We start from the raw sequence: 13,203 nt of genomic DNA on the forward strand, positions 1-13,203 counted from the left end.
TTGCAATTACCTCGACATCATTATCAGCCATTAAAATCACTCTTTCCTTTCTTAGTTTGTAGAGTCATTAGATTATTTTTGAAGAATGATAGATAAAAAATGAGCAATGCTCTCTTCGGACTCTAACTTGAACCTCTTGAATACACACCAAGTTTCCTACACCACGAACGCATGCTAGAAGAAGAGAGAAAATACCTTATATACTCCCCCTTTTAAAGTGCGAATACCGGAAGGAAGGAGAAAATGTTTTATAATTTTTAAATATGAACTAAATAATAATTTTTATGAGAAAGTAACGATAACAAAAATGGAAGAACTATTTAACTCGTTTAACTCTCTCTCTTATTTAACTAGCTAATTTATTTAACCCTAACTCAAACTGCATAATATGTATTTTCGTATTGTTTTCTTCTAATTTCTGTGAAAATTCTCTCTTATATCTGTTGTAAAAAGTGTAGTTAATAACAAAATTACGTAATCTCTTAACCAATTTTGAAACTCAGAGCAAACCAATTACGTACTAGAATGTGCACGAAATTACTTTATATACTAAAATTTAATATTTGAAGCTTTGGCCTTTTAGTTCTCATTTAAATGCTATATATTAAACAGCACTGCATAAATTGTGTTTTATTTTAACATTTTAGGGGTTGCTATGGCTAACAATCGGAACAGGATGCAGTCAACAATAACTTACGATAAAAACTACTGCCGCAACTGTGGAACTCAAACTTCCAATATCTGTCTGCCAGAAACGCTTTTGAATGAGAGAAACAATCCAAAAATGCCAAGATGCGTCAGCTGCACTGTCATTGCAAGGAAACCGAGCATCCAACCCGATGTCCTGTTGTAACTGCTTTATCTTAATGTCCATCACTTAATCAATCGTTAAAACATTCCTTTACTTTTGTTGGTAGTACACGGTTTAGCCATACAATAAACCGAAAGTGCCAAATACAAAACTTGAATGTGCATTTATACTTTGTTTACTTTTGTACGTGGAAACGTAACTGTGATTTAGAATAGAAGTTAAGGAATTAGTGATTAGGTTTCATGGATAATATATATATTTATTTATTAGAATAGTTTTGAAGTTCATATATGGATAATAGAATATAGTAAACATATCCAGCTCTAAATATTAGAGCAGAGCTATTAAATATGATTTAATATTTTGACTAGTATGGGGTGAAATCTTTCTCTTCTTACAATCCTTATTTTCAAACGTAAAAAGAAAGAAACCCTCATTTAATTTTTAAATGAATATTTCGATGCACCTGAAAATCATGTGAAGGAATTTACTCCACAAGTTAAAGTAAATATTTTAACTTTATATTAAGTTTAAGTGAAACTATTTTATTCTAATACTGCTGATATATTTCTGTGGTCAGAAATACCATTTAATAAGGAATCAAAGTTTTTTCATACTTTTTGCATTTGCAAATTTAAAGGAAGAAATGTTCTCCTACATAATGTTGTCTGTGCACATATATTGAATATATGTATGTAAAAACAACTTGGATATAGACCGAGAAAATTTTTAGATTGCAGCTACGTGTATTTTTATGTCTAGCACTGCGTGTTAACCATGCAACTTTCTGAAGTAGCATTCTTTATCGGCTTTGTTGTATTTTAAATATTTGCCAAGTTCTTAAGAATTATGTGTATATTCTATGTTTGTGACTAATAGTGAAAGTGATTTAAAATTATGTATGTATAAGAAATGTTTTACAATTAAAATATCTATTTGTAAATTCTTGGAGTATGAAACTTCCAGAGATTCTTTTTCTTTACTCTTAGGTTCAGAACTGTTAGTTTCAAATTTAGGTAAAAATCATTATGTTAATTGCCTTAAAAATATATATTACGACATCTATCATTGGCAATATACATACACATCATAAGTTTTTCGACCAAAGAAAATTTTACAAGCACGATACTTATCTCGTACACTTGTGATAAAAACTTTCACCATGTGCCTACATATGCTCACAAGAAAAACTAAGCTTAAAAGGTCTAGTTTAATATTTCTCTTTCCCAGAATTTGTATAAGGATACTTTCAAGTCAAAGTATATTTTCACGTATTTAAAGGTATGATAAACGGCATAAAATTGCGTCATTATTGGAGGATCCTAAAACCTGCAATAGTGGTCAGCCGACATAATTTCATTTAGCAGCGTTAAAGCGCAAGAAATGACTTTTATGTATTTCTACACACACACTGTCCAATGAATTAGAAACCCAACATCAATATTTTATTGGACCATCTTTTGCACGGATGACTGCTCTGATTCGTTTGGGCATCGAGTCTACATGCTTCTGAAGTGCATTACGTCTAGAGAATACCATGCATTGGCTATGCAGCTGTTTAAATCTTGTAAATTAGATGAAAGAGGAGAGTGTTGTCGGATGCGTCTTTCCACCATATCCCACACATTTTCTAAAGAGATAAGATCCAGGCTATTCGGCTATTCGGTGGCCAGAGAAGGTGTTAGAAGTCAAACTAATGTTCAAAACCAATTTTGAACGCTTCTGGCACGATGTACAGTTGCATTATCGCCCATGAAGTATCCGTCGCCATCAGGGTAAAAATGCAACATTGCATAGCATACTTGATCTGCTAGTATATCTAGGTATCTCATGGATATTTATTTACCCTCGAGGAACACCAGAACACCCCTTCTATGCCAGCAGAACATGTCCCATATCATGATGCTCCCACCAGACGCTTGCACAATGCGAGTAAGGCCAAGATAGTTTCATGGCTTCATGGGGTTCTTGCCAAATTATAGATGACGCCGATCACTGTCTTGGAAAACTGTGCTGGAACCGCAGTTCTAGAGAAGGACTGTGAGTTCTGATTCCAAGTTTTGAGAAACCTTTGATATGGCTGCTTTTGAGACCCCAGTGAGATTTGCTGTCTAAATCGAGGCCCCTGCTAAACAGGCACAACTCTAAGCCCTTTTCCAAATGGTGAAAGAATCTGTCGTTTTTCCTATTTTACTTCATTCATTGTGAAACGTACTCTTGCCCTTACTTATACTAGCATTTTAACCACGTGTAACCCACGTCATCAAAAAATTGCATACTTCATCCCTATCACGCATTCAAATGAAAATCTCAAAGGTTTATTCATTGGCCAGTGTGTGTAATAACTTATCGATATACGCTAAAATTCTCTAACGACTCTCTTCTCTAATAACTAGACGAAAATAGATTAATTCAAGAATGAAAATAAATGTACTTACAATTTTATTTATGAGACTCAATTTAGAGCTATGACTCTCTCTCATACAGGTAATTTTCGAACCACCCTAAAATAATTTCTAACAGTTTACCAACAGTGAGTTCAACATTAGACAAAGCAAACTAAAAATATTAATCGGAAATAAAAAAGAGGCTAAAAGTTAACAAAAAATGATGTTAATAACCTGTTAAGACTACTAACTGTATGATTATCGATGTATTACTAAAAGTAACTGCACGTGCTAATACGAAAAAAAAGTTGAATTTTTTTTATACTATCAATAGTCCGATATTCTAACGGAGCGTTCCCACTAGGCTTTACGGTTACAACTGGCATAAGCCTAACTTTATTGTTATTTCACGGAAATTAGACCCATGATTTGCTCTAAATATTCTAACTTTTCATCTTTACACAAAAATGTGATAAGAACCGATGAAACATAGCGAAGAAAACGCGAACGGGCATACGGTTTACGATTCACTGTGCCAAATGCACGTTCCCTTTTGAGGAAATTTACCTGCCCTATTGGTTATGGCTTAGATCCTATTCCAAAGGTATGAACGAAATTAATGACTTCTGTCCCTTACGACTATGACAACTGTGATAATTAAATCATCGTGTGAACGCTCCCTAAGGGAACACATCTGTCTAGGTTAGGTTAATTGATTATGGCAAAGACCGTGAGGGCTGTATACTTAAGAGGAGGAATGATTTCTTGAAGGACTATATTAGGTAGGTTTAGCACTGATTTCCGTTTGGAACAGTAACTCATTTATGATCATTACATCGTTCTTGAAGTTAAATGTTTTACTGAATGCAATTCAAATATCACAAAGTGATATATAAATTACAGTGACAGTATTCTTGTTCATTCTACTCTAAATATTGGAACTGATATATATATACACACACTGTATAACTATTAACTTTTATCGTAAAGTAATAATGTACTATTTAAAAAGTATGTAACGGATCAATTGTCCCCGCCTCCGAATGGCTTCTATTGATTAACTCGTCAAAATTTCTTTAAGCTTCTTTGTTTCAGAATATTTTGAGAACAATCGATATTTAAAATTTTTCACCTCAGGAGTTGTCTCATTCAGCCCAACTTTATTCTTCTTAAACCAACGATTCATTGATCTCTCTAAACTGTTTAAGCAAAAATTCACCTAGAACTCTGTCACAAAATGATCAACTTGCTCTCGTATTCATGTTCTTTAATTTTACTTTTATACGTGAAAATTGCTATTTCTCTAATCTTGAACTGTCCGACTTGGCTTACTTGTAAATTATTCTAAAAACTAAATTTTCTAATGTTTTCTGCAAATAATTCAGTTTTGAAATCCCATTTTAAATCCACGTCTTTTAACAGCAAGAACACATTGCGAAGCTCATCGAAGTATTGTGAAAAGATTCCCTTATCGATTATCACATCATCAAGATAAACAAATGGGTAAACCGGCAATAATATCCACTTCCTCTGAAACGAAGCTGGATTCCATGATATCCAAAACAAAATCTGGGAAATGAGTACATTTCATTCCATTTCCTCTTACTTCATTGTAGTTGGAATGCATCCTGAGATTAAATTTAATACCGCCATGAGCTTTGGTTGATTTTATTCTTTATAACTCTGTAGAGTGAAAACACTGGATTTTTTGCAAGTATGTTTGATTTCTTTCAGTTTTCGCGATTTTCCAAACTTGACAATCAGTTAAAATTAAGCCAGATATTTTCCTATATAACTGGTTGGTTAACATAGTTCCTGTATAGTTGGTTAAACATGGTTAGCATATGTAAACTTGACCGCAAATATTAACTTTAGGCTCATGACCGGTTAGAAGTATCCATGTAAGAGGTAAAAAATGGAACAGTTTCTTAATTTAGATTTACTTAACAACTATAACCAATAATTCCTGATTTAACCCAAGTAACAGAGCAGCAGATGCATGCACACTAGTTATTATATCAACATGTTTTCATACGTTTCATCTTTCTCTTCTTTTTAACCTTATTCATTCGAAACTCGCAGCAAATAAATGTCTTGAAGGCAATAAAAGAAAAGGAAAATAATAAACTAAAATTTATGACTTAGAACTTTAAATTTCAAGGAAATTAATTGTGCGGGAAACGACTGCAACTTTGCGACTTTGATAAACATTTCTGACAAATGCATTGGCAAAAATTAATGTTTATGAATCAGAGCCATTAAAGTTTTATTTTGCTTCCATCCAAGTTCACAATCAGCTAACAGAAGAATGTGATAAATTATTCATAGAATTCCATTTCGTTTTCATGTGATTTTAGGAAAACGTCAATGAAGAGTAAAAAATTTGGATTTTTTAGTATGAAACACCCGAAATTGTATTATGGTTACAGAAGAGAGGCAAGCGCGGAAAATAAAGTTGCAAGTTCAAGTCGCATGTAAAATTTAATTGTTTGTGATTCGTACCTTCCTTGTGGATTTAATATTGATCGCTTCTTACAGTTCATTCGGGCAACGATCTCGCTGATGACACGGGGAAATGTGATTAGGCTGTACTCCAACACAATACCTAATCGACAAGTACCCGACTGTTCGGTTAAAAACATATTCTGGGTAAAATATTAAAAAGTCAGCTTAGTATTCTCGGAATAATTAGTTCAGATGTTACACAGTATCTGCTTGTTCTCAACTCTTGTTTCAACAACATTTCCGTCTTCGAATACTTTCAGTTTGCAGCTATATAAATTATAATGTTTAATCCAACTTAAGTCCAAAATATCCCTTTTACACATGTGCATTCCTTTCAGTGATTGATAAAATTTGCAATAAACTGCCTTCTTTTCTGTAAAAGTAATTTTTTTTTTACTTCCTTCAACTTTGAATTTCCTACAGGTACTGAACCTTCTCTTTTCTTGTTACGTTCTGGCTTCTCTAGTTTCTGAGCGTCAGATCTTTTTTATTGGTTTTTGTTTAATTTTAAAGTACCAATACCTAAATTCTCGATAGACAGTAATTGATAAAAAGATAACGCAACACTATAACTAAATATATGACCGATTTAACACGGGTATACAAAACTAATACTTATGGCGATCCTCAAATATCCGTTATCATTCGAGGATAAAGTATACCTTCTGAGGCTAGGTTAGTTTTATTTTATGCTACTGTGTTTTATAGAAAGCTTATTTAGTTTTGAAATTCTTTGAATCCCTAAGCAAATATCATAACTAAATACTTGCCACAAACTTATTGCAAATGCTTTCTTTATATGCGATCAAGATATTCTTATGGAAACAAGATTAAGTTTTTGAAATTCAAAAAAGTCAATCAGTCCAGTTATTAACATATCAACCAGTCCATCAGATTAGCATGACATAAACTACAAATCAAACAGCTTCTCAAAGAACTACTAGATGGATGAGTTTTAATTTTATATGGTTATGTTAAAAAAGGATGATGGAAGTGAAACTCTTTTATAATATATGTCACCGTGATTCTATAAGATGTTTCATTCTATGTAGTAATATGTATGTATTCCAAACTTAAATTCAGATTGTATGAATATGTTTCATCCTCTATGTTGTAATTCTAAAGAAATGCATTAAAGCTAATGTCTGTGAAATATTTGTCTATCTCTTTTCTCAGATCGAAAGTTATCACAATCTGTTAAATTAAATAGTCATATCAAGTAATAACTATGAAATCCAATTAAAACACACATAAATTTAAAAAAACCCTGCTTGCAAAAGCATTCGTATTGAAGCTCATGAGAAGAATAGATAAAACCGCTCACATTTATCTCAATATTAAACTACTGACTTGCAAGGCTGTGCTGTCTTTAAATTACTTAAAGCAAATGCTTTTTAGTGTTAAACTAAATCTCTAACAACCATGTAAATGTGACTACTTAAAAGATGGTGCAAAATAGTAGATTATCTTCTGTCAAAAGTAAGATCCGAAAACAAGTTAAGTGACACCAGCTGAAGAAATCCGCATTTGCAATTTAACAGTTAGTTGCTGCAAAATGACATTAAAAGCTAAATTTATTTTTTGAGGGAATTGTTAAAATGCTTGGCAAAAATATAATATTTACATCTTATGAAAATATGCTTGACGTAAGAAAAATGTTGTAAAAACCAGTATCTCAGCTACAGGATTAAACTCCTGACTTTCTTTTCGCACATTAATGCTATACCAAATGAGTTATCCGAAGCCGCTCGCAAATTCGAGATACCGTTTAATTATTTCTAGTATAGGACACATATAATTTTACTTTGACTAACTGATCTAGCAGTGATATGATTTGCTCCACAGGCTTCAAAATTACCTCTCAAACTCACATAGTCTACCAAAATACCAGTTAGCAAAACGATTCCAATCCAAATTATGCTGAAATTTAAAGTAAAAAATCTGATATTGACACCACTTGACTTCCTTCTATAGCCTATTAAATTATACACGTTTTTTGCTGCATTTCGTTTAATAAAAAATCAAAACATCATTAAAAATTGTAAAATTCTGAAAAACATAAAACATCAAATACAGTTAAACAGCAGTTAAAATAAATTAATTTTTGCATTTAAAATTAGAGTTTCTACACAAACGCAAGCAATTCGGCGAGCGGGCATAAACAAAGATTTGTCGGTGGGCAAAACTGAAAGTTTTCATTTGGTCCCACCCACTAGGTAAAAAGACACTGAAATTGGTGAGTTGATGCAGAAAATGACTTCGTTCATTATTCTACTAAGAGTTTCAAATGTAAACAAAGTTAGGCTTAGAATCATTTAAACAACTTTTAAATTGTTGATAAGTCTACAACTATTGCATGCAAGGAACATAAGAACAGCATAATTCAATCACAATTTACCAACATATAAGAATACGAAAACTGCGCTCCCCCAAGCCGGGTAACAGAATGAATATAGTATGCATATAGTTTTGGTGCTGCCAAAAAGGGAGATGCACAACTACATGTTATAGCAGTCCAATATCTGAATTCTGAAATTCTGAATGCATTTTAAATTCATTTTACATATCATTTTGGGGAAAAGAAGAGTCCTTTATTCTGTCCTTACATACAGATGTCAAGCAAAAACAAATAGATTCGAGAGCGATCAAAATGGATGTTTTCCTTGAAATACGATAACAGAAATTTTTCGCGATTACAATACTTCCTTTACTTCATACAAGGAGTAAATAGGAACAGGAATACAAGGAAGTAAAAAGGCAACTTTAATATAAAGCAAATGACTCATGTATAAATTTGATTTTCCTAAATTTCTCTCTCATGAATCTTAACGAAAAAATACTATAAAACTCATTTGCCGTAAAAAATTATATTCATGCCATGAAAGCATATCTTTTGTCATGTATAATCAACTCAAAGTCTTAATTACATTAGAAGCGATATTTATTATACTACAATTGTATATAGCTCCTAGTTCTTTTAAATTATAGCTGCAATTACAACACGGATTAAATTTCTCTAGTCTTGTTCGCAAGCAGCAAAGACGCTACTGTTCATTATCCAATCAGTAAACCAGCACTGCTCTAAATCTTTAAGATATCAAGGAAATACCAACTGAAAGGATTAAGTTCTTAAATAACTAGAAACAGCATTATTACATAAGATAATTTCAGTAAATACCAAACAGGATAACAACGAAGTTTTTGCGAAAGCTCACCTGTAGCTGCCTATTCTGGTTTTCGCAGGATCTTCATAGAATTCAAAAAAGCTTTCTTTTGAAAAAGTATGCATAAGCAAACTAATATATTATATTATATTAAATCTTGTCACTCGTGTATCCAAAAACGTGTGTATAAAGTGTCACACAAAGCTTCCTTAATGAGAGTTCCTATAGCAAATAGACCTTTCGAACATACTAAGAAAGGGATTATTCTAAGATCTCTGCCTTTAAAACTTTCTAGAAATAAATATATTTCTGTTATTACTGATAATTTCACGAGATGGCCAGAAGCTTATGCTTTAAAAAATCCTTCTTCTGAAACCACAATTGAAAAACTTGAAGTTTTTATTGCTTCTTGTGGAGTACCACAGCATATAATTACAGACAGAAGTTTAAATTTCATTTCTCAAGCTGTAACTGAAGTTTATAAGAAATGAGGAATTTTTAAACGCACAATTATCAGTTATCATTCACAATCAGATGGTGTCGTTGAAAGATTAAATGCAACACTCATTAACTCTTTAAGTTGTAGGGATTTATATTTATTTTAACTCACATTTTAAATTTTAAGTTCAGACTTTTGTAGAAGCCTTCATTCCCCGAATTGTCAGTGCCAGAATAGTTAAATATTGTAGCCCACGTGAACGCATGCAAATTTTCTATGTTGAAGGAAGTAGTTAAAAGCCAAGTTTCGATAGGAGAAAAGGAGTTTTAGGCTCTAGTTGCCGTCTCTGCCGTAGGTACGTTTGCTTATTGTGGTTCAAGTGGTTTAATTGCATTGTCTTACTGCCACTAGCTTAAAAGTGCCACTAGCTTAAAAGGGGGTTTGAAGTTCGGGATCTCGCTGAGCCCCGTAGGTTAGTTTAGCACTTGTTAAACATTTCGACTTTTAATTTTCAATTACCTGCTTTTCAGTTACCGCCCAAGTAGAGGCGAAGTTTGTTAGGGTCGAGTTGACGCAGTGTAAATTTAAAGAGTTAATAAAGGGTTTCAACCGCCCAAGTAGAGGCGAAGTTTGTTAGGGTCGAGTTGACGCAGTGTAAATTTAAAGAGTTAATAAAGGGTTTCAATCCTTCTTCTGTGTAGTTTCCTGCTACTCCTCTATCCAGACAGAAGTTAACCCACCTGGACCCTACAAAGCCATTTAGTAGCATTTCACAGATATTTCTGCAAATGCTTTCCTAAAAGTAAATCCAAAACGTTAAATAAAATTAGGCCAATGCCAGCGACTTTTCTATTATATGGCCGCGATGTAACGTTACCAGTTGATATTTTGACTCAGTCTAAATTCAAAACTTGTAATAACACTAAAACTTACTCTGAGGATTTATAACTCATAATTAAACTTACTCATTAAAACTTACTCTATAGATTTATAATCTTATTCTCATAAAACTGTAAAAATCATTTCCAAGTAGTAAACTCAAATTTAAGTACTGCAGCTGAGAAACAAGAAATCTACTATAGAGGCGAGAGCTTAACAAGAAAAACATAAAATTAGATGACATGGCTTATTTATATACTCCAGTAGTACAATCAGGAACAGCTGAGAAATTATGCCAATTTAATAAGAAACCGTACCGGGTTATCGAGAAATTATCAAAAGTTAATTTCTAGATAGAATTATTGACAAAACCACATACAAGGCTGGTGCTACAGTTTGATCGGTTGACCGAGGTGCGAGAAACTATTATATTTCCTATTTTAGAGATCTCTGATCAAGATCTTCATTCTGCTGCTCAACTAAGTGACATTTCTATACAAACACCTGACAATTAAGGCCCAGAGACACTTAAGGATTTGTAATCAAGTGATTTGAACATTGCACTTTTGTACATAATTGTAAGGGCTAGGTTAATCATTATTCCAAGTTGTTTTGTAAGATTTCGCTAGATCCACTGTGTTTACGTTTTTTGGCTACGCGACTAGTTAAGCTGACTTGGTTGTTTATGACATTATCCAGATTCATGTTTATTCAGGAATTTCACCTCCTACTAAATTTCCTGCCACCTACTAAAGCTGCAACCAGACTCTGTAAAAGCTATTTTGATTTCTTAATAAATATTTGAATATTTTTACATACATTTTTACATAAATAAACCTGTTCTTTTAATAGTTTAGTTTTATACAAATCTACGTTGGTTTATATGTTGAGCTATACTTTATTTTATTTAATCACACAAGCCATTATTGTTAATTAAATTATATATTATAGACATCTTTACTCTCTGGCTTAACAAAAATTTTTATTTTCGGATATGATTGGATACATTCATAGCATTTTAGAACACTGTATTAATTAAATTATATATTATAGACATCTTTACTCTCTGGCTTAACAAAAATTTTTATTTTCGGATATGATTGGATACATTCATAGCATTTTAGAACACTGTATTAATTAAATTATATATTATAGACATCTTTACTCTCTGGCTTAACAAAAATTTTTATTTTCGGATATGATTGGATACATTCATAGCATTTTAGAACACTGTATTAATTAAATTATATATTATAGACATCTTTACTCTCTGGCTTAACAAAAATTTTTATTTTCGGATATGATTGGATACATTCATAGCATTTTAGAACACTGTATAATGTGTTACAACAGTGTTTCTGTAGTTTCGGAGGAGTGCAAAATGTTGTACATTTGCTGTTTTCTGCTCAAAGCTTACGGAATGAAGAAAAGAAGTCATAACTGAGTGAAGTTCTTCTAACATTAAGTTTACTCCCTCTCTCCATGTATTTATTCAAGATAAAATGGCATTTCCTTCTTTCTGTATATTTATTTCTTGCGTTTCATCTGGGAATTTTTCACTTCATTTTATTTTGTGCTTACCTCTGTAAGCCTTGTGTAATACTATGTAGTGCACAAGGACTATGTATATAAATATGCTTAAACAAAAGATAAAAAATAAAGCAATAATTTATATTTTCTCACCTTTAAAATTTAAAAAAGCAATTTTCTAAAAATTGTGAAACCTAAAATTTCACACAGTCCTTATATTTAGTAATACTAATAATTTTTCCTTCTAACAATGAAATAAAAAAACATTTGGCTCCCATAGGATAAAACATCCAAGATATTTAATTCTGAAATTGAACATTGTTTTCTAAAATTTCAGTAGTACGCAAAGTAGAAACAAAGTGAACAATGAAATGTATAAATTTATATCTTAACTAAGAATGAAATGTCAGTTTAGGAAAAGATTTCTTATGTTAATAGGTTAACAGACGAGCTTTGATAAAAGTTATGGCTATTGTGAAAAGTTTTGATTGATGAAAGTTTTTGAAAAATAAGATCTTTTTTCACAGCGTCTTCACAGAATTCGTATTCCAAAAAAAAAAGGCAGATTTCAACAGCTGGAACGTAGCCAACTCATATTATTTGCATCAATTAAGAAAGACAACTATGTCTAGTTTGATAAGTCTTTTTTGTATGCCTATTAATTTATGAACCCTAAAGTAATGAAATGGTGTATAAATATTCTTAGCAAATTCTTAACATTTGACTTACTTTATGATGACTTGTGTTCCTCTTTACTTGCTTTACAAACATGAACTCTCCTGACTCGGAACAGGGAGCTTACTCAAGCTATGTTCAATAAATTGTGAAGTAGACAGTACACACAGGAAGGGTATACGAAACCCTTTATTTTTCTATCTTTACAGAGATTTCCGGAACTTCGGAATACAGAGACCAACTACTTGTGGTCTGAACGTAAGAATATAGAACTACTAACTAAAACTCTAACTAAAACTAACTTTGGATTAATATACAAGTGCCTAACTTTAAGACTGACCGTTATTTAACAAAATCCGTATGTAGTACAGAGAGCTGCTAAAACTACGATACGTTTGAAATTATCAAGAGGACTAAACCTCTGGCCTTGAAGGCAACCAGCAACCGAGTAAAACTACTATGGCAAGCGGCCTGCTTCTAATAACTCCTTCCTCTCTCTTGCTTGGAAAAAAGCCACAACTTAAGTACTTAGCGTTAGCAAGACAAATTTGCATAAATAAGTTAAAGCTTTTAATTCTGGCCGGAAGTAGAAAATAAGAAGTGATAGTAAAGATTTAAAATAAAATAAACGTTAGTAAAACTTAGGATCCTTACATACCTCCCGCCAGAGTTAATTAGTTTGAAACTGAGGTCTAAAACGACCTTGTTGAAAACTTTTAGCTCTAGAATCTAACGCGAGGCCAATCTTTTACAAACATTTCTCTCTAGAAACAAGAAATTAAAAGTCGTTTTTACATTATCAACTCCATGGAC

At 32.2% G+C, this 13,203-nt stretch overlaps 1 protein-coding gene across 1 annotated transcript in view; it reads left to right on the top strand.

The window, feature by feature from the left end:
* LOC118185142 (metabotropic glutamate receptor 4-like) overlaps positions 1-6,856 on the top strand; it is a 96,795-nt gene extending 89,939 nt beyond the window's left edge. The window contains exon 5 of the mRNA XM_085806978.1: positions 648-6,856. Within this exon, the coding sequence (XP_085663104.1) occupies positions 648-853 (206 nt within the window). The 3' untranslated portion in view covers positions 854-6,856. The remainder of the gene's footprint in view (positions 1-647) is intronic.
* The last annotated feature ends 6,347 nt before the right edge of the window (positions 6,857-13,203 follow it).

The sequence above is a fragment of the Stegodyphus dumicola genome, chromosome X1 (assembly GCF_044657685.1).
Source record: "Stegodyphus dumicola isolate Sdum_Otavi_A_Nest chromosome X1, ASM4465768v1".
In the NCBI taxonomy this organism is placed as follows: domain Eukaryota; kingdom Metazoa; phylum Arthropoda; class Arachnida; order Araneae; family Eresidae; genus Stegodyphus; species Stegodyphus dumicola.